Source organism: Musca domestica, unplaced genomic scaffold, assembly GCF_030504385.1.
Source record: "Musca domestica strain aabys unplaced genomic scaffold, Musca_domestica.polishedcontigs.V.1.1 9, whole genome shotgun sequence".
Classification (NCBI taxonomy): Eukaryota; Metazoa; Arthropoda; class Insecta; order Diptera; family Muscidae; genus Musca; species Musca domestica.
This window is the reverse complement of record NW_026712435.1, coordinates 7,936,878-7,963,978: the sequence shown is the minus strand read 5'-3', so window position 1 is coordinate 7,963,978 and position 27,101 is coordinate 7,936,878. Positions and strand designations below refer to the sequence as shown.

Sequence of the window (27,101 nt, the reverse complement as noted above, 5' to 3'; positions counted from 1 at the left end):
ATTTTTGCTCCAATCAAACTTATAATACCCCCAACACATAGTGTTGTAGGGTATAATGATAAAAAGGGTTTGCCATTATCGATTTGGCAAATAAGATTACCTATTTAATATTGCTATGCATATGCACTGAAACAGGGCAATCGCGAATATTCTCGTAGGATTTTTCCTTTCGAAAAGCATTACCTTTGATATGGAAAACATATAATATATTCCTTTATCAACTTCTTATACATGTTTGTTGGCTTTACACTTTTCACAGTAGTTTCGGCATCAAAAATGTTCGAAATAGGGAAAAGGAAAAAATCTGTAAATAAATGTACTATGGAAAAAGGAAAACTAACGAATTTCGATAAGAATTAGCGAGAAATAAGCAAAGCTAGTAAAAGCATTCATTTCGTTAACAATTTCGGTTCTAGTCGATAAAATATTACCACTCATTTGCCGGAACAATTCCAATTTCAAATTTGAAAATAGAAACAGCAGCTGCCTTGCAAGATCTTGCTGGACCCAACAACAATTTGGTAACTTTTAGTAACACAGCTATGAACATTTCATTCGTGATTTTCAATCTTTTACTAATCCGATCTCTCGACCAATTCATTAAAAAAGGCCCTTGCATTTAAGAAATGTTACCCAATTTTCCCGCCTTCTAATGCGCGCTGCCCAATCTGTTGCGCTTCGAGGGTATGCACGATGAACACATGGTCTCTCTTGGTTTCCAACGTAAAATACTTAAGAAACACGAATAACTATCGATGTTTTCTTGTAAATCTGTGTTTTATTACGTTTTAATAAATTATATATGTATTTTTATAACATTTATATGTATTACATTAAACATTACATTAAATGTATTTATGTGTCCATGTTTTGTTGATGTTGTTCTTAAATACCGAATGCTACTATTCGATGGGAACTGCAAATAAATGTGTTGCTGACGCTGTCAAATAGCAGTGCTCTTCCGTTCAAAGCATGAATGTATAATTAATGCAGAATAATACATGCGACGTTTAAACTTTGCTGTTAGTGATTTTGAAACTGTGTTTTAATTTTAAAAAAATCATGCAAATGTTATCGATTTAATAATAAACATAATAAATAAATGTTGAATTTGAACAAATTAAGACAAAAATAATAATAAATGATTTATTTTTACTTTTTTTTTTTTGTTATTGCATATCTGTGGGGAAAGCATTCATTTTAATCTACTGTCGCACATTGGGAACTTTGACTAAGTAAATAATTTCATCGGCATGCTCTCGAAATAAAGAATTCTTAGTCGCTAGCGATAGATGTTAATTTGTACAATGTTGACTCATAAATATGCTTTTATGTAAGTTGTGTGTGACCGCGTATTCATAAGAATTCATTTCAATGATATTGCGTATGAGAAATTTGAAGTATTTAGGTTTCGAATTTCCACCACTCGTGTACGGATATTATCTTTTTGAAGTGTTAACGGAACGTGAACTATGTATTGGAGTTTCCCTTGATTATTTATAAAAAGAGTATCTAATGATATATAGTATGCTATAATCTATTTGTATGTCATATTTGCTATGGTCGCACCAGTTACTGCTGATGTAGCTCTGAATGTAACCGAATGTAAAAATTATTTGCGGGAATCCTAGAATATGCAATGCGATCCATATCTGAAATGAATAAAAAATATATATATTTATAATCAGTTAGAATTAATTGCAATTAAATACATGTTTAAATAAGTCAAAACTTTTTATTGATAATTTTACATTATTTGAAAACTATATTTATGACATCGACTATTTTGATCTCTTATTACAAGATGCTTTTTTAGAACTTTCAAATCATGTTAAGATAAACAAAATTTCATTGAAATTTATTTTAGGTCAGTAGAATTTTTGGTGTGGAAAGGGGACATATAGGTCAAATATTCGGTATTTTTTCAATTGAACCATATTTTTCTATTATTTCATACTTAATATTTCAAGTTTGCCATAGGCTATTTCCTTCCAAATAGTGGAAGGTATTAAAAATTGTTTCTGCGTACATTAAGAATGTAGGATAAATGTACGAAAAAGAAAAAAAAAATAGAATTTGTTTCAGAAAAGGGCCCCTTTTACGGGGGACCACCTGACGTACATCCATGAAACACACAATTGTACGTATACAAAAAGGTGGAACAAAATCCAGCTAATATTTTAAATATTAATATTAATTTCAGTGCCATGTGGAGAATTTTTCTAATGATAGTTTTACTAAAACACACCATATTTGTTAGTACAAAGTGGGTCTTGATTTTTGTAATAATTTATACTAATGTTGCCCGAATGTTGTCTGTTTACTGTCTGTGAATGAAAATGTATTGAAAGAGTATTCCAATATTTATTTTGAGAACTTACAAAATTTTTACTGGAAGAATTGTACAAGCTTTGTGAATTCAAACAAGTGGCTTTTTCAATAGAATATAAAGAAATCTTGTAGAAACATATTTCTTTATTATGATATGATCAATACTTTTTGCAATATTTTGATGAAAATAATGACTAAAAGGTGATTTTACCTCGAGAAAGAGTTCACCGAGTAAATGTTACTGAAAAAGTAACTTAAGCTCGTATTCAGTGTAGAATTATAAAGATAACCTTGTGCAATCGTATGTCAAAATTTTTTCAAAATTATCCTTTGACAGTATCTAATTGTCATTTATAAATATTTTGTTTATAAAAAATCAGAGCAGAAAAATATCGTAATGAGTAATTGCAGTTCTCCTATAAATGGTTTTACTTTTGGGTCAAACAAATGACCAGTTCAAATTGGATAATTTTGATTCGGCAATAAATGTTCAAAAAGTACATGGACAAAGGGACGGACTGCACAAAGACTTTGTACACTGAACTGTATAATGTGTCATAGGGTAAACAAACAAAATTATAGAAAAAGATTTTTATCAAATCTATTACCTGTGTCATGCCCTTAAAGAGCATCCCAGTCGGTCTGGTTATTGTAGACTTCCTCTTCTAGCCATGTTGTATAGTTGGCCTTGAAATAATCAGTAAGTTCCACCTTTCGATCCCACCAGCCAGAGTGGCCGAAGAAAGCAAAATCTGAATGTGTCAATATTTCATCGCTTGGGAATCCACCTTCGATCCCATAATCCTGCAATTGTCCCCCAACCCCTGTAGTAATACCATTGCCAGAGTTGGTCGCACCGTAAATACCGCCAGCACCGTTGCTACCTACATTTCCATCCACATTTCCACCCGCAATATTTCCAGATGTCGAGTTTTCTGCGTTATTGCCGGCATTACCGTTGTTACCGCCAGAACCACACTTCTGGGTGGCTTCGGGATATCGCCTAAGATTGAAGCGATCAACACAGGCACGTAGTGTACATTCCTCGGCTTGAAAGTCCCATGGACGAGATTCTAAGTCATTACCAAATGCCCAATCGTCATTGAGACGATGACGAACTTTGGAATAGATGGCACTCATTGTCTTCATATTTGATTTTCGCCACTGACGACCCAAATATTTTGTTTGCATTTTCAGTAGTTTCAAAACATACAATTGCATCATGGCGTGGCGCACCTTCAAGGTCTTCTTGAGTATGGGTGCGGACTTGAAGACCACCAGCATCATTACTCGCGAATGTTTCCACTTGATAAGTTTGTTCAGGATGCGCAGCAAGTTAATGCAGGAAAATACATTTCGCCAGGAATAAGGCTTGTCGGTCACATCTGCACTAAAAACAAAACTCTCTGCCGACAGGTCAGGTTGCTCCCCAATCACGCAGGATGGGAAATCCAAGAGGGGTATGGTATTTTTCATGCTGACATATTCGGTAATGTTTTGGTTAAAGAATTTCAGAACCAGGGGAATACAGTTGGCAAATACCAAGTGTTGCGACATGAATTCGAATTGATATATGTGATTCAATTTGAAGTGTTTCAAGTACAGTAAAATAATTGCGGACACTGCTTTGACGATTATTTCCTTATGGCGACCCATGTCTACAGTCAGTTTGGTGGATTGTGTGGCGGTCAGTGGCATCTTTTTGGGAAGCACATCAGCCATAATGTTAATACTTTCTGTCTTTGACTTGGAAGTGGGCGATGCTGCCAACAGCACTTTCAATAAGGCGATCATGTACTGTGGCAAATTGGGCAGTATGGCCTGGTAGAGGATCTCGGCTGGTGTTAATACTACTTCATCTTCCTGTGTTGATATTGGGTTGCGTGCAATCTCCTCCTCCTTCTTGATTTGTATATCAGCCAAACTAATGTACATGTGCCGTTTGAGAGTTTGCACACCTTCATGAATGGGCTGAGGTAGGCCGGCCAGGCTTTCGTGATCGTCAATCAGAGAATAACCTATGAATTTATTCCGTGAAATATCCAGGAATTGGTCAATATCCTTTTGTCGCACTTTTGGTGTCCAAGGCAAACACGTTGTCAGCTGTGTGGGTTGCACAATTGGCGGCTGTGCGTTATAGCATGGCAGATTGTTTGGGTTCGCTGTTGTTATTGTTGACGACGAAGCACCAGTGGAGGGGTCTTCGAACGGTCGATAATACTCATCTTCCCCATTTTGTCCGCTACCATTACCGCCGCCTCCGGTTCCATTGTTACCACCATTCGGGGCACTCTCATTCCCCGGCGTGAGTTCCATATCCATTTGTTCCTGTTCGTCTAGAAACCTCTGTTTCATTAACGACCGACGAAAAGCATTTCTTTTCAGATTTTGGTTATCGAGATAATCGGCCGCTGTGACCGGCGGAGAACTTGCACGCATAGTTTTCGTTACTTCCAATGTATCTTCGGTGACTGGGCTCAGACCGGCTTTTACACGGTACTCGTTTTTGAGATTCTTGAGAACTTCCATGCCGCCTAATCCCAATAGTGATATTTTCCACAACAAAAGGACAACTTTTTTCATTGGGAAATGGGGTGCAGCTCCACTGCAGAATCGCGTTATCATTCCCAATAATTTTACGGTCAACAGTTCTCCATCCGGCAAAGGACTGTTGATCTCTTGCACAAAGGCTTCTGCGATTTTGCGGTAATCCTCACTACCTTTCTCTTTTTCGTCACGTATGGTCTCGGTTATAATGTATAGTACAGATAAAATCACTCTCAAGTCCGCCGAATCACCCAAAGTGACATTCGTTATTTTTACTGCCACAATGTCAGGCGAACAGGCACTTTCGATTTCCATGTTCAAAAGATCTAGAAACGACGAAAATATACCTAATTCATATAGCACAATAACATTGTCGCGTGTGTTCTGCTGCTGCTCCTCGTCCGATTGGATTTCTGCCCAACACCCCTGAGCCAAATACAGAATACATCGGGCGGCCTGCATGCGAAATTGCCGATTGGACACCTCTAGCTGGTCAATCAACTTCATAATAATCCCCCTCTGACTAGATGCGTCTAGCTTTTGCCAATTAGGTGGCAAATTGTACATGTCCATTTGGTCTTCGAATGCCTTAACATTTTGTTGAAATTCGCTGAATTCAGTGTAGCTATATAGCTCGGCGATCTCGTTTTGGTATGTATCAACGTCAGCATATATAAAATCCAAATCGGGACCATCGCAATTGCCGTCTGTGTCATGGGTGTCCTGCTCGAACGAGTTGTTTATCGATGAAAACATCATTTTGCTCCTGAAAATTTTCACACTTCCCTGCTTAGCAAGTATCCTTTTTTTATTGTCTGAAATTCACTTGGTCGTCGTATTGCTCCACTCTTTGCAGACGAGCAGCGCTAGAGAAATGTCCTTATTCCCACATTTCAGGGAGAAATTCACGAAGCAATGTTGTCTTAATATATTTCTATTGAATGATATTTTTATAATATTGTGTAAAATTGAAAATTGGAAAATTTTGTATTCACGAAAAAATTCTGTCACTGTCTGCCAGTGATGTAAATTGAAGTAGTAGTTTTTGACAGCAACAGCAAGACAGCTACAGCTGTTTGTGCAGATACGTATGCATGGTAGAAGAATACAGGTAGTCTCCTCGACACAGATGCTGGGGAAATTAACAGTCAAACCAATTTTGGAATTGGACATTTTCAATGAAAAATTATTCAAATGTATAAACATTGTTGAAAGTCCATATCATAACAACCTATGATTGGTGTCGTATAAGACAAAGTATAAAAATCTACCTATTTTTAGAAAATTTTGACATATCAATGTTACCAAGCGTTAGTGAAAATATATAAAACGCCTTTTTGACCGGCTAAAGTCTTCTTCGTAAATTTTTCTTTCTTCTTCTTCTTCGTAAATTTACAAAGGAGCCTAGAGCCAAAATCGAACTAAGTCAACATAAATCCCATATCCCTTACTTTAGGAAAAGTAAAAGAAAAAGTACACATTATGAGGATTTCATTAATACATCTTTACGTTAAAATAAATGATATGGCAATTTTTTTTATAAAAAAAAGCTGGTAGTCGCCGATTTTTCTTAATCGGATCTTCCTTTTCGGTTTAAAAATAAACAAAACGAATTTGTAATTAATTTCGTGAAAAAAATAATAATAAACGATTAGGTTTATCCATTTTTTTATTTAAACAAATTTTGTTGTTATTACCATATTATCAATATAAATATGGCAACATGAATTCTGTAAACTTTCGGTTAAAAGATAAAGGGAAGATGGTCTGACATTTTGCTTATCGGACATTTAATACATAAATTAATCTTTTAATAATGAAAAACAATTTATGTGTCCGACAACATCATTTTTTATCTATCGGAAATATGTAATAACCGGCCTTAGAATTATACAGCTAAATGAAATGCACTCTATTAGTTGTCCAAAAGCTCAAGTTGCATTAGCATTAACTGTATGGCAGGTGATTGAATCTTTTTGCTAGATAAAACATGATATTGCCGGACAAATAAATCTTTTTTCGTTATTACAAGATTCATTTAAATATGAACTGTATGAACAGACCGTCTTCTTTTTATCTTATAGTATACTGAATTAATGTTGTCATATTTTATATTAATGATATGGCAATAAAATGGACTGGTTTCCATTTGGTTTTCCATTTTCATTTCTGACTCCTTCTGCAGAAATAATTAGAAATAATCTGGTTACTTTTCCTGCAGAAATTATCCAGCAACTAATTTCTGAGAGAGTAAGGTAGTTCCATGGTAGAAGAATATAGGTAGACGCTTCGACACAGCTGCTGGGACAATGAACTGTCAAACCAATTTTGGAATCGAAGTTGTTGAATGAAAAATTACTCAAATTTGTAAATATTGTTAAATAATGCATATTATAACAACCTCCGATTAGCGTCCTGTAGGAAAACATATACAAATATACTTATTTTTGAAGATATATTTAAAAATTTTTAACATATCAATGCACCCAAGCGTTGATGCATCTACCTGTATTTTTCTACCATGGGTAGTTCTATTCTCTTCGCTAGAAAACTTTGAAAATTAAACAGACGGAATTCCTGCAAAAACTTGCAAGCAATCAGCTGATTTATCAAAACAAAGCAATTTACAAATTAAGAACACAAAAATGAATCGAAAAACAAAACAATTGGTCTCACGATACGCAAAATAAAGATGTTTCATATTGCTTGTCCAAAATCACCGGAAGGAGAAGAAGAAGAGTTACAAGTGATTGCAAGGAGAAATTTGCCCAGCGCGATTTGATAACTCTCAGTGAATGAATTGGAACAATTTAAAATTTTTTGGGGTAACCAGACCTATAGTAATCATTTTGTGATCATATTTCTGGAAAAATGCATTTATGCAATGCTATGTTCTCATTGCAATTTCAATCACGTTCAAATCGCACGATTCGTAATTCGTAATAATAGAAGAAATTATCGTTTTTCCTCCAAACATTTATTTTATCTTTCATTTAACAATCTTCATTCATGTTTTGAGCTTTTTGTATATACATTTTTTTTTAATTTTTCAAAACAATAAATGCATACACAAAATTGCCAGAAGTCGAGTACACTTAGAAAAAAATTGTAATCAGCCTGTAGCTTTACCTTACCTTTTTATTGTAAAATGGGTGTGTATCATGGTAGAAGAATATAGGTAGACGCATCGACACAGCTGCTGAGACAATGAACTGTCAAACCAATTTTGGAATTGAAAATGTTGAATGAAAAATTATTTAAATTTGTAGAATTGTTGAAAAGCACGAATTATAATAAACTCCGAATGACGCCGTATATGAAAACATATAAAAATCTAGTCATATTTAAAAAACATTTACAATTTTTTGACATATCAATGCTCCCAAGCGTTGATGCATCTGCATGTATTCTTCTGCCATGGTGTGTACTTTACATTATATTTTTTTGTTTATAAATCGATTAAATGATCGGTTACTCGGTTTCGTTGTTTCAATGCGGTTTCTCAGTTTTAGAGCCCTAATCTGGGTGCATTGGGTTGGAAGGTCATTCTTTTATTTGCCGGAATCATAACACTCGATATATAAAGTACGACAAACGTTATCCATCTGTAAAGTTATTGTGAAATTCTTCAAAAACTAAAAGTAAGCTAAAATAAAAACATATGTCAATATCTGGAAATAAAATATCAAAAACAATATATTAAAAATAATACAGCGGAGTTTAGAAAGAGTGTCAAAAAGTGTTCGAACAAAACATTGAACTTTGCCCATTGTAGTCATCATGAATGATTTGCAGTTTTTGGAGAAAGATTTGTAACGATTCATGGTTAAAATGCTCTAATTTCCTAGATTAAAAACCGCTGTTCACAAATATACTCGGATCAATGACCACAAAAAATATGCTGCACTTCTTTCTCGGAGCTATTGCTATCGGCGTTGGCTACTATTTTTATTATAATCATATAAAAGTAAATATATTTTTTCTATTTTTCCAAATTCCATACATATATGCTACTTTTTAGACTACTAATACATTTCGTAATTGTTGCAAGCAGAAAATTTGAGTGAAACCATTAGGAAATAATAGAGATACCTGTAAACCTAAAATTAAGTGGGAGGATCAAGCAGACTTTCTCCCCACATAAGTGTAATTTTTATTTTTTTTTGTACGCCCCTACCAGTCCTCCAAGAAAAATACTTTACCGTGATTTGGGTAAAAACGTTGAGATTTGCCACTAAATTAAGTACAATCCAGCAAAAGCTTTGATGTTTGCGAGCGTTTATATGGAGTTACGAATAGTGCAGTTTTTATAGGGGGTGATAAAATGTTCTTTAAAGGCTTAACTCTGGTTTAGTAAAAACTTTAATTTTTTCCAGTGGTAGATATTTTTACCTCATCTCGTGAAATTATTTCTTTCTTGGGGGACGGGACGCCAGATTTTTGACCCGAAGGTCCGGGTTTAAGACCCGACTGGACCCGATATAGATATAGGTATCGTTGGAAAGCTTATGAAAATACCTATCCAACAAGTTGTCACATGATGGGGTAATTAGTAACGGTTGTTATAGTCCAATTATCGATCCAGAGATATATGGGTCTATCCATCCGCATAACCCGATTCTAACCAGTTCATTAAAATTATGTTTTCAATAAAAAAGGTTTATTTCGCGTAGACGTCGTTGGAATTACAAAAGCATCAAAATTAGAAAACTTTGGTTCGCGTGAGCTGGTGTGGGACATACCCAGCGGAGAAAATCTCAAGCCCCTCAACTCAACTTTGTTTCGCGTTAGCCGGTGTGGGAAATACTCAGAGGAGAAAATCTCAAGCCCCATCCAAAGACCGGCTACTTACAAAAGGTATCAAGTTTAGAAAACTTTGGTTCGCATTAGCCGGTGTGGGTCATACCCAGAGGAGAAAATCTCAAGCGCCGGCCGAAGGCCGTCTAGTTACAGCAACTGTTAATTTTAGAAAAACTTTAGTTCGCGTAGTCGGCAGAACGGAAAAGAGAATTTCTCTGGACCCAAAAAAGGTGTTAGCACAAATTGTAGGATTTTGGAAAGGTAAGAATTTGGTATAATGGGCCCTTTTTCGATTTTTTGAGAGTTTTATAAAAAATCCGGGTCCAAAAAATCGCTAATTTGACTATACTTCCGAAACCGTGACCACTTACTCCATCAAGTGACCACTTGTTGCATAGGTATATCATAAGCTTTCCAACGATAGCTATATTGTCTATATCGGGTAATAGGATCCGAGTCTAGTCGGGGTCTTGACCCCGGACTTTCACAGTGCAGTGTATTATATCTTTGTGCGTTTGTTTGCAACATGGAATAGGAAGCATGATAGACCCATAGTTCCTTTTGATGATGTACATAAAATCAAATTCTGAGTCGATTTATGCATGCTCGTCCTTCCGTCTGTCCATGTATTTTTGTATTCAAAGTACAGGTTGCTTTTATTGCCCAATCGGGATGAAAATTTGCATCGTTCATTTGTTGTGCCTAAGGACGAACCTTATTGACAATGTCCAAATTTAGATATAGCTCCTATATGTGGTATTGGCCCAAATACGATAGAATTTTGTTCCGGTTCCGATATAGCTCCCATATATACTCGATTTTAATTTAAGTTCACTCCAGTCGTAACATGAACTGTATAGCAGTGATACGAAAAGTGAAACACAACATAAAACTACCTCCATCAAATTTAGTGGAAATCGATTAAGATTAAAATCTAGTTTTCATACAATTTCGCAATGAAAAATCACAAAATTCCTTACATAAGCGTTTATTTGTTCAAGGTGGCTCTACTAAATATGCATATTGGTGTAGAGTATCATAGAGTCGGCACGCTCGATTTTTGTGATTTATTTGCTAATTTTTAAATAAAAATAACAATATTACCGAATATCATTGACACAACAAATTATTTGTCAGTAGAAAAATCATTATCTACTTGCGATTTTTACCGATGGGTGTAATAAAGCATAAACATCATGAAATCTTCAATGTTGCAGTGTTAATGATAGAAAAACTTTATTATGAATACAATTTTCAAGATTAAAAAAAAAAACTTGGGAATAACCCTAAAGGACAAATATAATGACTCTGTTGTAGAAACCTATTCCGTGTATAAAAAGTTCTAATGCATATAGACGAATTTAAGAGAACAATAAAATCCTAGATTTATAATTTTCTTTACAAAAAGGATAATAAATGTACATTGTATCAGACATTTTTGACGGGCTTAAGTCATCGGCTGGCTGGATGCGACATACAATTTCTTGATGTATAGTAGGTAAACACTTTCTGATACAAAATTGTACTGCAGGACAAGGTGAACATATTATTGCGAATAATAGAAAGAACACAGTTATAATTTACAAAACGCCAACCGCGATGGTACGGAATCTTTTTTCATGACAAATGAACAGAATTTTATTATTTATCAAAAATGTTGTCCTTTTCATCTACCCGTGTATAAATTGATTTTGCCCTAATGCTCTTCAAAAGTGTCTCCTTTCTTGCTATTGTTGCTTTATTAAGGGCATCACATTAGTTAATATAGCCTTATATTTCATGTTTCCCAAATTGCAAAATGTAGAATACTTCAATTGTTCATTCAGTTTGGTTTCAATTTAAAAGAGATATCGATTTCTCCACGATATCGATTGTTTTTTTAAACAACCGCTACATTTTTGAGAAATTTCGAATAGCCATCGTTGAACAGTCTCATCGTTTCAATTCAGTCACTATTCTATTCATAGATAATAAACCAAACCCGATAAAGTTATTAACGTTTTGCCTTTGCAGCAAAATATGGGCCTGTATATGAGTAAATAACTTTTTGTTGTCGTTTCAGCTGCAATGTTTCTCACGAAAATTCTGAACAACCGCTCAATTATAAAAATGTCACCTCTGAGTGTGTTCCGCACAAAAAGGCGACCAAGTCAATTTTCTCAACAGCAAAGCCGTGAATACACACATCTTAGCCCTCGAGCCAATACTAATAGTAGAACACTCTGTTTAGTCCTTTTACCAATAATTGATGTTGGTTGTGCCGCTCACAGTACATCGTCATCAAATATGCATTCGGTAAAGCACGATGTGAGTAAAGAGATTTGTGTTACAAGATTTTTAATAGAAATGTCCAGGTGAATCTAAGGGTTCATTAAAGTACTTAAATTAAATGCTATTTTAATGTTTTGATATGTACCAAGCAATTTCTCTGTGTATCTCTAATGGACTTGATGGTTGTAGCATGCGTGTCAATTCATTTTGAAGAATTTTTAAAATCTCTAATATCAACATATATTTCCTCGAGTATCTATAAAATTGTTCAAATTATCCTGACATGCATTATCCTTTGTATAAAATATTAACGACTCAATCTAATGACCTCCAAAGCAAACCATTTGTTACAAAAAACACACACACCCACACTTTTTAAATTGTAAACCATGGCTACAAATGTCATGTTTACTACTACTCGCATAAGGCAGTCGACAAGATAATCGCTTTTAAGGTAATATAATTCCAGAAATATTTTTTTTGTCTTTCCATTAACCAGTTGTAATTATTCTGTACAATTACCCGTATAGTTGACAAACGTTACAGCAGAATTTATAAAATATTCATAGGGCGACATTTTTACAATTAAAAATATCCAACTCTGCCAACAATTTAACCCCTCTAATGCTTTCGATTCGTTTACTGTTTTCTAATTTCGTTTCGTAGTCAATGCATGACTAAAAGCGTCAGTACATTTTCAGTATAACAGTTGACAGTGAGTTAACGTGTATTTATTGTTCTATTTCAGTCCGAAATCATGTCCGAAGAAGCAAAGAACGCAAAGAGCATATACGATTTTACAGTTCAAGATACCAATGGCGAAGATGTCTCTTTGGAAAAGTACAAGGGCAACGTTGTGTTAATAGTTAATATTGCGTCACAATGTGGCTTGACCAAGAACAATTATAAGAAGTTGACAGATTTGCGAGAGAAATATGGCGATAAAGGTCTAAAAATCCTTAATTTCCCATGCAATCAGTTTGGTTCTCAAATGCCTGAAAGCGATGGGGAGGCAATGGTTTGCCATTTACGCGATGCTAAAGCCGACATTGGTGATGTATTTAAAAAGGTAAGTTTGATATACAGAATGTTATGCAATGTTTTTTAATGTCTTCCATTTATAGATTGATGTAAATGGATCCAATGCCGCACCTTTGTATCAGTACTTGAAGGCCAAGCAAACTGGAACATTAGGCAGCGCAATCAAATGGAATTTTACCAAGTTTTTGGTCAACAAGGAGGGAATACCAGTTAACCGTTATGCTCCTACAACAGATCCCATGGACATTGCCAAAGATATTGAGAAATTGCTATAAGCAGTAAACAAATCAAAAAACAGATTGCATTCATTAAAACTTTTTAACAGTTTAAAACAATATTGTTTATATTTTTGGTAATATTATGAAAGATTGACCATGTATTTAATAAGAGTTTCTATGGTATGCATATATAATATGCAAAATATAAATTACTAATAATAAACGATCAAATGTTTTCTCGATGGAATGGAGAGAGAAATTTTAGTGGACAAACTGCTACTGCACTATAACAAGTACTTAATTAATATAATACTGTGCGTGACTGATACTAACACGCACGTTGTGATTTTAGGTAATTTTACATGACTAATTGCCTTTGTATCAATAGAAATTTTATGTATCCCATAGTAAAAATGCAGGAAATGTATGTTGCCATTAGCTCCGGCAACATTGCAAGAAAATATCAATAGCGAAAACACATTTGTAGTCCATGTTAAAAATAGTAAAGAGGACCTTCAAATACATACAAATCCCTTGGTCAACCAATGCATGAACAAACATGCCAGGTAAAGCTGACCATGAGAAAATCAGAAACACGCCAAATTTAGTACGCATACACGAAGGGTTTGTCTCTGGGATAAATTAAGTGTCATAGCTAATGGTAAACGTACAGGAAACTGCATTCTTTTAAAGGTGACCGGCATTTATGCTGCTATTAGGGGGATTCGAGATAGCAATACAATTAAATTGTTCTGCAGTTTTTCCACCGTTAGCCTAATACCAGTGCAAGGTCATATCCAAATCTGAACCAATTTCAATATAATGTGACAAATTTATTTTTAGACAAATTTCCGTCACATATTCCAAATGTCATTGAAATTGGAGATACATAGCGAGTTTGGTGCATCAAATATACGAAATTGGTTTTAGTGCCAACCTTGCTTTCCAAAATACTCCAGACACAATAGTCCAATGAATTGGTATCCGGAGATTTTGGTGGCCATGCGCAGGAAATGAAGCGAGGAACCTCATTTTGTAACCATTCTTGGGTGGCGCGTGCTGAGTGCGATGGTTCTGAGACCTGTTGGAATGTCCAAGATCTGTGGCAAAAATGTTTGCGTGCCCGAGGCTTTAATACACCCTCCAGAATATTTTCGCGATAATATTCGGCATTTATTATGATGCCACGGTCGATTAATACGAGCGGAGAGCGACAATCGGCTGTTATGGCGGACCACACCATCACCATGGCCGGCGCTTGAGTTCTGGTGGCCAACCGAAGGTGCACATTTTAAGCTGACCTCTTTGGCAAGTAAACACGATCACTTTGTTTGTTTACAAACTGCTGGACAACGAATGTTTTCTCATCGGAGAAAACCAAATTTGGCAATTCACCACTTTCGGCCAAGCGAGGTTAACTCTTTAGCTCTTTTGAGTCTACTTTCTAGTCTACTTCCTTTTTTCGTTCATGCGCTTTTTGGAATTTCAATGGCCTTACCCCGAGTTCATTTTTCAATATATGCCGAATGGAATATTGCGATATGTTCAGTTCACGAGCCATTTTCCGGCAACTGCGACGCGGGTTTCGATCAAGTCGCTTCTTTACTTTTCGAACCATTTCTGCTGATGTTGCTGTTTTCTTCCGTCCACTTCCTTGACGTCGGGCTACGCTACCAGTACCACAGTAACGAGCGATGATACGAGACACAAAAGATTTATTCACATTTAAAGGCTGGAGTGCTCTAACGATAGTCACTTGTGGTTTTCCAGCCAAATATAAAGAATTACATCACGAATAACTTTTTTTCTGGAAAATTCTCACCAAAATGCTTTTGTACGCTTGTAAACAGTATAATGAGCTGTCACTGGAATAATTTTAACAGCTGTCGGACGAGTAGTTTAGAAATGACAGCAGTCAGAAGTTGGTTGCAGTTTTTTCATCTCACCCTGTATATGGGAGCTATATCCAAATCTGAACAGAGTTCTATGTAATTTGGAAAGTTTATTTCTGTAACCGATCAAGAGATATGTGCATACAAAATCTAAATTTTATGTAGGTACCTCCGCTTCTGATGCTATGTCTCCCGTCCTAAGAGGAATTTCGAAATTTTTCATGATAATCTGTTTAACGGTTTTGAAGTCCATAAATTACAAACAAACAAAGAAACAAACAATCAAACGTGCAAATACTTTCCACTTTAATAGATTAATTGAGATTATTATTCCATCCGGCAAATATAAGTTCTTTACATATCAGTTGCCACGCCGCCCTATATGGTATTAATTCTTTTCAAGACATTCACAACATGACTTTCCGAATATAGTTGGTATAACAAAGCAATGACATAGTTTTCTACCAACGATTTCAAGTTCAAACAGAACACAGAATTGTCCGATCTGAACTTGTTGACGTCGCGAATAGTTGACCTTCCGGCAATTAAATAAAAAATGTAGTTTTGCCAAAACTGTCGATCATTTGAGAATTCCAAATTAGAAATAAAGTGTTGCATTGTCGCCGCTGGTGGCCAAAAGTAGATACGCGCAACATGCCACAGTCGCTTAAATAAAAAAAGCCAAAAACAGAAACATCTTCACTATAATCTCACAGACGTGCTGCTTAAATACTTAAATGTTACTTAAATGGCATCTCAGATTGGTTATAGTACTAAACGTGATACTTGGAAACTCGGATAAACCATCATAGCAAGAAGTATCATTTTTTTGCCATATTACCATTTTGTTGGTAGTTTTATTGATATTACCGGTAATTTGCACGCAATTGGTGTGTCTTCACATGATTACACATAATTTCATCGAACCATTTGATGTATTAAAACCCACAACAATAGTACTTTCCTATCATGTTTTATCGAAAGTTCTTAACATCATGCCCAATAGGCTAACATCACATTTATTTACTTAATCTATTGTCACCTATAAATATGCACAACCGTTAAAAAATATCGTTGTGCCTGAAAATATTTTTGTACAGTTGATTTTAAAAGAATTTTGGCCTGCTAGGGCATTTATTAAAGAATTTGTGGAGAGATCCGATAATTTAGCTCATTTGCCTCTTAGACCAGATTCGGTGCCAAAAAACTAAATGACTCATTTTCTATTTGCTATCAGAATGTAAGGGGGCTTAATACAAAATTAACCAGTTTATATACTGATAGCATTGGTTTCAATTATAATGTATTGGTTTTCTCCGAAACTTGGTTAAAAACATCTATATTAAATAGTGAAATTTTATGTTCAAAATATCAATTATTTAGAAAAGATCGTGTTTGTAAAAAAGGCGGTGGCGTCCTTATTGCAGTTGATACCAAATATACCACTAATTTAATTGATCTAAATGATTTTCTTGATATAGAATTTGTTGGTGTTTCCATTGAATTGGGCATATCTAAATTGTTTGTAACTTGCTCTTATATTCCCCCTTCATCTTCACTTGACATTTATAATCAGCATTTATCAGCAATAAATTTAATCACTGAAAAAATGAAAGATTCCGATCGCATTCTGATCCTTGGTGATTTTAATATGCCCTCCATTAGGTGGCTTCCAATGCCAGATTCTGAAGCTTTGATTCCTTTGCCATCCGAAATGAACAGTACCCAGTATACATTTGATGTTATAAATAGTTTGTGTGACTTAAATCTTTATCAAATAAACAGTGTGAAAAATTCCCTCGGCAAAATTTTTGATTTGGCGTTTGTAAATATAACACAGCATTTTGATATATTCAAAATTCCTCCAATATGCACTCCTGAAGATATATACCATCCAACTTTATATATCTCCATGACTCACAGTTATGTAATTGAAGAAAGTCAGTCCGACTCATTTAAAACTGTCCTTAATTACAAAAAAACTAATTTTCGAAAATTTAATACCCTCATTTCCTCCGTAAATTGGGCTTCTGTGTGCCTGTGTAACAGCCATAAAGATTTAGAATATGTGATTGATAAATTTTATGCTATTTTAAATAGATTTAAACTGGAATGTGTTCCAACCACTAGAGTTAAAAATTCAAATAAATATCCATGGATAACCTCTGAGTTATTAAGTTTAAAAAAACTCTAAAAATAAGCTTTTTCGTAAATATAAAAAATCAGGCTTAACAATAGACTACACTAATTACTCTGTTGCTAGATCTAAATATACTTTAGAGTCTCGTAGATTGTATAATCTTTACCTAGACAAGATTAAAAATAATTTTAAATCCAATCCTAAATCTTTTTATGATTTTGTTAATCTAAAACGAAAAGTTTCCTCAAAGCCCTCAGTATTGAAATATAACAATAAAGAATTTGTCACAGGCACAGATATTGCTGAATGTTTCGCAGATTTTTTTGCCACAACCTATTCCAGTACATCTTGCCAAATTAAAGATTCGTATCCTTATAAGTTATCACAGGCTGATCAAATTTGTATGCCTTTTCTACAACGTCAGGATGTGTACAATAGTCTGCGTAGTTTAAAATCGATTAAATCGATTGGCATACCTAATATAATTCTTAAATATTGTTCAGAAACACTGAAATTTGGTCACTTTCCTACTTTCTGGAAAAAATCTTATATTATACCTTTACATAAGTCTGGTAGTCTTACTAATGTGTCAAATTATAGAGGAATTGCAAAATTAAGTGCCATACCAAAATTGTTTGAAAAATTAATTACTGCAGTAATTTCACAGAAAATTCAATCGATATTGAGTCCATATCAGCATGGTTTTCGTAGTGGTCTTTCAACTACAACAAATCTTATACAATTTACGTCAACAGTAATAAAAGGATTTGTTCAGCGTAAACAAACTGATACAATTTATACTGATTTTAGTAAAGCTTTTGATAGGGTTAACCATGAACTCCTAATATATAAATTAAATTATATGGGTTTCAACACAAACTTAGTCAAATGGATATCATCTTACTTAAAAGATAGATCACAACTAGTTTTGTTTTGTCCAAAACGATTAACGTTCCATCGGGTGTTCCGCAAGGAAGTCACCTTGGACCGGTCCTCTTTCTTTTATTTATCAATGACTAGCTGGCCCGGTCCGCGTTGCCGGCCCATAGTTTTTGTCTATTATGCATATTTGTCAAAGCATGATTATTCAAAGATATGAATGTTATAAATGTTCACGTACTGGTCGATTAGTTTTTAATTTTTAGTCAAATGAGCAGTAATTTGGAATTTACTGTACTTTGTACAACTCGTAATTGAGGGCTAATTGATTTAAGAATAGGCAAAGTTAATTACTTTTTTGAACCCATTAGCACCTCAGATTGTGCATTAGAGTCCTCATAAGTCCCCCTAACCATGTCGGTCTGTTTGTCCGCCAAAAGGTGGACTTGAGGGGATACTATTACATGGAGAAAATCCTAAAATTTGTAGATATGTTGAAATTTTTGTGTAAGATTTTCATCCCCAAATACTCATTTTTAGCCAAATCCTTTGAAATATGGTAAAATGCGAAACATCGACCTACATTGAAAACTTTCTTCACCCCTTATAATCCAAGATGACAAATAGAGGCCAAATCAAAAATATAGCTATTTTACATCCATTACCGTAAGATGGGAATTAATTTTATTTGCCATTTAAATTGTAAGTTGGAGTCCATATTTTTCATCATAGTATAATTTAATGACGATTCAACAAATATTCGGTCCCGTGCTACTTTCTTATATTTGTAATTTGTTCATGTTTTCACAATTTATTTCATATAGATGTATATCCCAAATCTACGTTCCCAACCAATATTCTCTTGGGGGTTACAAATTCAATAGAATACAATTTTTTCTTTTCTGACCACACATTAGATGTGAAAGTGGACTTGGGGATACTCCAATGTGGGGACTTTACATGAATAAATTTCTATGTGGCAATTATCTGTACGATGGTTCCTTACCCCAGGGTAGCATAAATAAAATTTTTTAGTGGTCAAGACCAATATGGGCCCTACTCCGAAAATTTTATGCGAAGAGGTTCTCTACGCCCCTTAGAAACAACGATGCAAAATAAGGGCCAAAAATAGAAGAAAATGGCGAAGACTCCAAAAATGGCTTAAATCATACGATGATTATTTATGATCGATATCATGACCTGCTAAAGCGATTTAAGGTATCTTAAATGTTCAGGCAGAATTTTTGGAAGGATAGACATCCTTTTCTTACTAAAAGTCCCATTCGCTCTACTATTTTGCACCCTTTATATTTGGTATTTTACTGATTGTACTCCCAAAAATTTTTGCATTTTGAGCTCTCATTGGACGGATTATTGTCACATGAAAGAAGTAGGGCCACGCTTTGAAATAAGCCCCATTAGTCTTTTTCGGTCATTTTTGTTTGTTTAAATGTCTGCGCATCTTCCAGCTGAAGCACGATGTAGGCCCTGGAGTTGAAAGGTAGATGTCAGTTACCATCGCATTTCGCACTTATTTCATTTTTTTGGTGAAAAATTGTATATAGTGAAAAATTATTCTTTATTTTGTTCACAAAAAATCCACTGAATTCAATATGTATTACAAATTGAAAAAAATTGACAAAAGAAGAATAACAAATTGAAAAAATCTTTAACTTGTTCGCTGATTTTTTACAGCAACTGTTTAAAGATCCTTACAAAGTTTGTCAATAGAATGTACTTTTATTTTAAAATTCAATTCCATTGGAATTTTTTTTCGTTATTTTCCCGTTTTGAGAATTGTTGCAATGAGATCTCTTTTTTCGTGTTTCTTTTTAACGATTTTGAAAAAGTAATTTTCTTTTAACTTTGGTGTGACCGCATTAAATTATTTCGGTATCATCTATTCCGTTTCGCCACCACATAATTCGGTACTACACTTCCATGTAACCCGTTATCAATTTCAGTTCTCAAGAAATCAAGTCAATTAAATAAATTGGTATTAATATTCGAATTCAAAAATAAAATATAAAAAACACTACAAATGTACATTAGAAAAAAGTAAGTCAAAATGGAAAAAAATCATGCAAAATAAAACATTACTATTGTACATTTGAAAAGTCAAAATGAAAATGTTAATATATCACATTTTTACGCGATTTTTTTGGATATTATCCTTTTCGGATAAGAGACAATTCCGAATTTGTATGAATTATTAAAATCAGTTCAGCGGTTCTTAAGTTATAAGCGTAGTAACTAACACAACTTTCATTTATATATATAGATTTACCTAATTCCATAAATTACTCGAAATTGTTAATGTACGCAGATGATGTTAAATTATTCATTTCCCATAATTGTGATAAACGAGCCAGTTTACTTCAAAACGATTTAGATAGCCTTTTTAAATGGTGCAAGTTAAATTGTATGAAGTTAAATTTAAGCAAATGTAAGCATATGTGCTTCTCCAGATCTTCTTCTCTGATATTACAATATAATATTGACGGTCATTCATTATCAACTGTAGATTCATTTGTCGATCTAGGCCTCTTGATGGATCCAAAATTAAATTTTAATTGCCATGTAATAACAATGGTAAATAAAGCAAATGGTGTTTTAGGTTTTGTTAAACGGTGGGCCAAAGAATTTTCTGATCCATATATAACAAAACAGTTATTTACGTCTCTTGTTAGACCTATATTGGAATATGGTTCTGTTGTATGGGATCCTCAATATGCAATATATTCAGATAAAATAGAATCCGTGCAAAAACAATTTCTGCTATTTGCCTTACGAGGTTTACATTGGAATAGTGATTTTGTTTTGCCTTCTTATGCTAGCAGGCTAAAATTAATTAGATTGCCTACACTTAAAAGCAGACGTATTATGTTGAACTCCATGTTTGTACTAAAAATATTAAAAGGTTATATACCTTCAGATTTCCTAATCTCATCTATTAGAATTAATGTTCCTTTTAGATCTAGTAGATACTACCAGCTATTATATACTGATTTTCACCGCACGAATTATTCAATGGGCGAACCTCTTAATAAAATGTGTGTTGACTTTAATTCTGTGTATTGTAATGTAGATTTTGGTATGAGTTTAGAAGTTATTAAATCTAGAATAATTTTATTTTTAAACAATTAAAATACATGTTTTATTATTTGACAAACTAGCTGATGAATTAGATTCTGTAGCTGGTTTTCAATTTCCTACTGAATTCCCATTATGATGCGGATCATGATGTGTACGCGATCCCTCCGTAAAGGGAGGTCGCCCCCTCGGTCGGCAGGGGTGGGAATGTGAGGCGTGGGAACGTTCGAAAAAAAAATAAACTGTAATTATATGTTTTATCGTCGTATTGTAATTCGCATTTGTGGGTTCATGAAGTTTAAGCCATCGCAAAGCAATAAAGTTTGGCTCATTTGCTAAATCGGCTAAATAATATGGCAACCATTTACAACGTACTCGACCTTGTTTGTCATTATATCCTCCACCATAATATGTAGGGTATATTAAGTTTGTCATTCCGTTGGTAACACCTCGAAACATACATACACAAAGTTGCGATGTCCGTCCGTCTGTGGAAATCACTCTAACTTCCGAACAGATGTGTGTTTGGTATGTAGGACTTTTGGTATTGAAAATGGGCTATATATGTCCACGTTTATGTACAGACCAATATATTCGGTATTTTGATGATTTAAGCGACATTATTCACCGGAATTGTTTAAAATTTCGTATTTGAAATTCCTTATGGGTACTACAGTTTATAACAGCAAATTGTCTATGCAGATACTGTCTTCGTATAGCCCCCATACAACGGTACCTCCCTATGTTAAGTATTTTGATATTTTTGCGACATTATTTACCGGAATTGTTCCAAGTTTTGTATTTGAATACTATAATGACTGTGACCTGTTGCCTACGTACATAAGGAGGTAGAACAGTTTCGTAAAACTACAGAAATACAGCCCTGAGGCTATGCCCGCTTCATGTCATTCAAAATTATATAAAACAGTTTATTTTTACTTTTTTCGTCGTTTTCCTCATTTTTAAATTGAGTTAAATAGCGCGAAAATGAATGAAATTAAAAAAATGGAAAATATGATGCTCTGCTGCTTTTTTATTTGTTTTTAATTCTAATGCGATGGTAGCTGTGTAGTTTTTTGGTAGTTTAAAGCGGCAACGATCAAAACTGTTACTAGCTGACCCGATTCGTGTTGCTGGTCCGTAGATTCAGGGACTAATTCGAATTTCAGAGAATATAATCAAGTAGAAATGGAATGCAATTTTCCTGTTCATATAAAAAGTAATGTTATGAATTCTCTATTTGAAAAAAATCTATACTTTATCCAGATAAAAACTGCAGTAAACCTAAAAAATACTTTGTTTTCATGGTTTAAGATCATTGATGTTTTCCATATTTTGTGGGTTATTGCTCCAGTTCTTTCAACTAATTTCTATATTTGTGATAAAGTATATATTCATGTACCGACCTATTTCACATCCAAATTCTAATTCCCATAACAGATCAACAACTTTGTCCAATGAAGTGGTCTGTGTTTGGCAGAGGTTTAGGCACACATCCAGCTTTTGGGTTTGTCTATCTCATTATTGTCGTTATTCTTATTTAAATCTAACATAATAAATGTATCTATCAAATAGTTTAATATAGGTTCACAATAGATTTTATAAGCATTTTCAACAAAATCAGAAGACCCATTATAGCCTTATATCAGTTAGCCTAATTCTTAGTGGATGGATATTTCCAATACTGATCCACGTTTTGATATAAGTCCAATATAGCTGTTTCGCATATTTTAAGTGCTTCGAAGGCCCAATCCGTTTTTATCAGCCGAATGTAAACATACATACATTTTTCAAAAAGACCGATTATAAATTTGGTTTTTGAAATAGAAAGCTAGAACACATTTCTGGTAACATTTCGAACTGAAGGGAAACAAATTTGAATTTCGGAATCTTCAGTTAGACTATAAAAGTTTTTAACCCACGATAACGATGTTTCAAGAATACTTCAAATTCGTAAGAAAAATGATCGCTTTTCGAACCCGTTATTGTTATATCGTCGGTAAAATTATAATGTAAATGGCATCACGATATTTTAAATGGTCGATATTTTACTGTATTCCGCACTGTTGTGTCAGTCGTTTTATTCTGCATATTAAAGCTGCAAAATGGAGCGGTTTCAAAACAATAATTATCCTTTAAATTGGAGTGACCGCGTTACATTATTTCCACAGCAACTATTCAATTCCGCCACCACACTTTAATGTATCCCGCACACAATTTCCGTTCACAAAAAATCGAGTCACCTCAATAAAATTAGTCAAATAGAAAATAAGATCTCACACCTTGATTTGTTTTCATATTTTATACTCTTTTGGAATAATTGTTCCACTTATCCAATTTCAGTTCACAACAAATGTGGACCTACTTCTTTCAATAATCCGCCCAATGAAAACTCAAAACGCAAAATTCATTTAAATTGCAATCAGGGAAATACTGAATTTAAAGAGGCACAACAATATGCGGACTATACAAAATTGTAGAGCGAATTGAAAATTTGGTAAGAACATGATTCATAAACCCTGGTACTTAAATCGCAGGCACCGTTGTACGGGGGACTATGCGCAATTGCAAGTAATGACATTGTGCAACATCCAATCTGGGATTGGGAAATTCTAAGTGGATATAAGTTTAGATTTGTTCGAATTGGTCACCTTTGGCATGCTGCCTGAATGTTGCTCTGCCGTATTTTGGTCCACACCCGGCGAAGCGCTAGCTTGAGGTGATCGACACTTTGGTGTTTTTTTTTGGTGCCAACCTTGCTTTCCAAAATACTCCAGACACAATAGTCCAACGGATTGGTATCCGGAGATTTTGGTGGTCATTGTGCGCTGGAAATGAATCGAGGGACCTCATTTTGTAACCATTCATGGGTGGCGCGTGCTGAGTGCGATGGTGCTGAGTCCTGTTGGAATGTCCAAGGTCTGCGGCCAAAATATTTGCGTGCCCAAGGCTTTAATACACCCTCCAGATTATTTTCCCGATAATATTCGGCATTTATTCTGATTAATACGAGGGGAGAGCGACCATCGGCTGCTATGGCGGCCCTCACCATCACCATGGCCGGCGCTTGAGTTCTGGTGGCCAACCGAAGGTGCACATTTTCAGCTGACCTCTTTGGCAAGTAAACACGATCATTTTGTTTGTTTACAAACTGCTGGACAACGAATGTTTTCTCATCGGAGAAAACCAAATTCGGCAGATCACAACTTTCGGCCAAGCGAAGCAACTCTTTAGCTCTTTTGAGTCTATTTTCTTTCTGTTGCGGTGTAAGCTCTTGCACTTTTTGGCATTTCAATGGTTTTACCCCGAGCTCATTTTTTAATATTTGTTGAATGGAATATTGCGATATATTCAGCTCACGAGACATAATTCGGCCATCAACTATTTCTGTTGATGTTGCTGTTTTCGTTCGTCCACTTCCTTAACGTCGGGCTACGCTACCATTATAACGGTAACGAGCGATGGTACGAGACTAAAACGATTTATTCACATCTAAATGCTAAAGTGCTCTAGCAATAGCCAGCCAAATATAAAAGAAATCACACTATCACGCTTGAATTCCATCACCAAAATGCTTTTGTACGCTTGTAAGCAATATAATGAGCTGCCACTGGAATAATTTTAACAGCTGTCGGGCGAGTGGCTTGAAATGACAGGTCCACGTTTTCGATATTTTGGCGATTTAAGCGACATTATTCACCGGAAATGTTTCAAATTTGGTATTTAAAGTTCGTGCAGGTCTGTGCAGGTTCACGTCTTCGTATAGCCCTCATATAACGGTAACTCCGATATTCAGTATTTTGATGATTTTAGCGACATTATTCACCGGAATTGTTTCAAATTTGGTAGTTGAAGTTCGTGTAGGTCCACGTCTTCGTATAGCCTCCATATAATGGTACCTACATTCGGTGACGGCTACGTTCGGTATTTTTAAGAATTTAACAGAATTTTTAACGAATTTTATTTTTTGGAAATTGCCAAATTCGTTGTAAATTGTGGAAGGTATTCAAAGTTCGGTCCGGTCGAACTTACAGCTTTTTTACTAGTTTCTTTTGTTATCGGTTTGAAACAATATATTTTTGTCTGACTCCGTTAAGAAATATATCTAAAATTACTGAAAATTAGGAGAATTCGGACCAACATAGACACTTTTCTAACACCGGAGAGAGAACCTATACAAACTTTATACACTTGAAACAATTCCGTGGAAAAATTTGTTTAAAACCCCTAAAAAGAATACCAGGCAGTCCTGTTATGGACAAATGGACCGATATGCCATTCCATTGCATTTTCAAAAACAATAATCCCTGATACAATTCAAATTATTGTAAACATTTTCAAAGCTCTACGTCAAATAAGATAGGCTGCGTCTTGATTTCTACACACAGACAGGAGTACGGACAGACATCGTTAAATCGCCTTATTTTGAGGTGTTACAAACGAAACGACAAATTTAGTTTCAATGGCGGAGGCTACAAATTTTAAACCGTTTGGTATCTATGAACAATGCCAGGAAAAGCGTAGAAGACCGAATTTTGAATTTACACAATCGTTGCTAAAAATAGTTTATTGAGTCCAACAATTTTAAACGCTTTGATTTTTAAGGACCAGAACACAAAAAGAGTTTCCAAGAATCAAATTATTTAGAGTTATTTACGATTTTGGCTCAAGAGATGAAAATTGTTGACTTCTGTGTTATAGTCGGCCCAGGCCGACTTTAAGACTTTCTTTACTTTTTTGTGAGTCAGTCTCATCTTGGAAGTACTTGCAAAGCTTCGCATAGTACCCGATGCACACCTGCGGGAGTTTTCACCACAGAAGTTATAGCAGTCGACCCTACGATATTTCAATAAAACTTTAATTTTTCATAATTGGCATGACTTACTTTTACCACTACGGCTACGTCGAATTTAGGTAACGCTATTACCATAATGGGGAAGGTGAGTATTTCTGTGCGATGCGTCGGGTATTAAATAGCTTTTTTCTAAACATTTTAATATTAGTTTTGACCGATTACTTTGGCTAAAGGAATTATTCAGCAATTTCTTTCTGAGAGAGTTGGAGTTTTATTCTCTTTTCAAAGAAACCAGTGAAAAGTAAACAAACGGAATCCCAGCACAAACTTGGGAGCAGTCATCTGTACGAAAAAAATGTTGTATTTCATTGAAAACAAAAGAAAAATGTGCCAAACGAAAAGAGTTTCTAATTTTGCAACTTTGTTCTTCAAAGGAAAAACCAAAACAATTCGGCTTCAGAGTTTCAAAATACAAACGTTTTCAAATTGATTGCATAAGAATGAGTCGCCGGATACTCAACAAATAAGAAGAAGAGTTGAAATTGATTGAAAAAATTTGTCCAATAACATTTTGCAAACTCTTAGTTAAATAATGGTCAAAATGTCTCTTTTGAATTATTTTTATTATTTGGATTTGGAAATTAGGGATTCTTGAAATATTCAGGCCACTTTGTTTTGAGGATTCTTTTTATTTGATTTACATCGCCTTATCATTTCTCTGTAGGGAACGTCAATGGTGAATAACTAATGAATTTGTATTGACTTTGTCACAAGTACTACGGACCAAGTGCAGACAAGCAATGCATTTTTTCTATCGACATTTTGCATGAGCTTGTCATTCGGAAGTAAATAAACTATTTTTAACAACGGTTGTGGAAAGTTAAAATTTGATCTCCTACGCTTATCCTGGCATTATCCATAGAGACCAAACGGTTTAAAATACAAATACAACACCATTGTAAACTGCTACCATTACAATCCCTTTTTCATTCTTAGACGCAGAAATCTATTCTCTCCATAAGCTGTAATTATGTATTTAAATTTCAACAAGATTTGAACATCTGGAAAGAAATGCTCTGTACCAGAACCTGCAA

General features: G+C 34.6%; 2 protein-coding genes across 5 annotated transcripts; one reads left to right on the top strand and one right to left on the bottom strand.

The window, feature by feature from the left end:
• Positions 1-758: 758 nt before the first annotated feature.
• On the bottom strand, positions 759-5,920 carry LOC101896396 (striatin-interacting protein 1 homolog). The gene is made up of 2 exons (XM_005183176.4): positions 2,940-5,920; positions 759-1,652 (listed from the first exon to the last, which is right to left on the bottom strand). The coding sequence occupies exon 1, from the start codon at positions 5,635-5,637 to the stop codon at positions 2,953-2,955; it is 2,685 nt and encodes an 894-aa protein (XP_005183233.1). The 5' UTR covers positions 5,638-5,920; the 3' UTR covers positions 759-1,652; positions 2,940-2,952.
• Positions 5,921-8,361: 2,441 nt separating this feature from the next.
• LOC101896012 (uncharacterized) lies at positions 8,362-13,455 on the top strand. 4 transcript variants are annotated; one of them, XM_005183173.4, is made up of 4 exons: positions 8,378-8,519; positions 11,741-11,985; positions 12,698-13,018; positions 13,074-13,455. In XM_005183173.4, exons 2-4 carry the CDS (start codon positions 11,746-11,748, stop codon positions 13,263-13,265), a joined length of 753 nt encoding a protein of 250 aa, XP_005183230.1. In that variant the 5' UTR covers positions 8,378-8,519; positions 11,741-11,745; the 3' UTR covers positions 13,266-13,455. The 4 variants fall into 4 exon arrangements, with proteins under 4 accessions (XP_005183232.1, XP_005183230.1, XP_011292387.1 ...); XM_011294085.3 differs by lacking the exon at positions 11,741-11,985 and adding an exon at positions 8,727-8,845 and having other exon boundaries at positions 8,385-8,519; XM_005183175.4 differs by lacking the exon at positions 11,741-11,985 and having other exon boundaries at positions 8,362-8,519.
• Positions 13,456-27,101: the final 13,646 nt, after the last annotated feature.

Coding starts and splice junctions, on each gene's coding strand:
- LOC101896396 (XM_005183176.4), bottom strand. CDS start 5,637: ATGATGTTTTCATCGATAAACAACTCGTTCGAGCAGGACACCCATGAC.
- LOC101896012 (XM_005183173.4), top strand. CDS start 11,746: ATGTTTCTCACGAAAATTCTGAACAACCGCTCAATTATAAAAATGTCA. Junction 11,986..12,697: donor TGCATTCGGTAAAGCACGAT/GTGAGTAAAGAG, acceptor GTTCTATTTCAG/TCCGAAATCATGTCCGAAGA. Junction 13,019..13,073: donor TTGGTGATGTATTTAAAAAG/GTAAGTTTGATA, acceptor TTCCATTTATAG/ATTGATGTAAATGGATCCAA.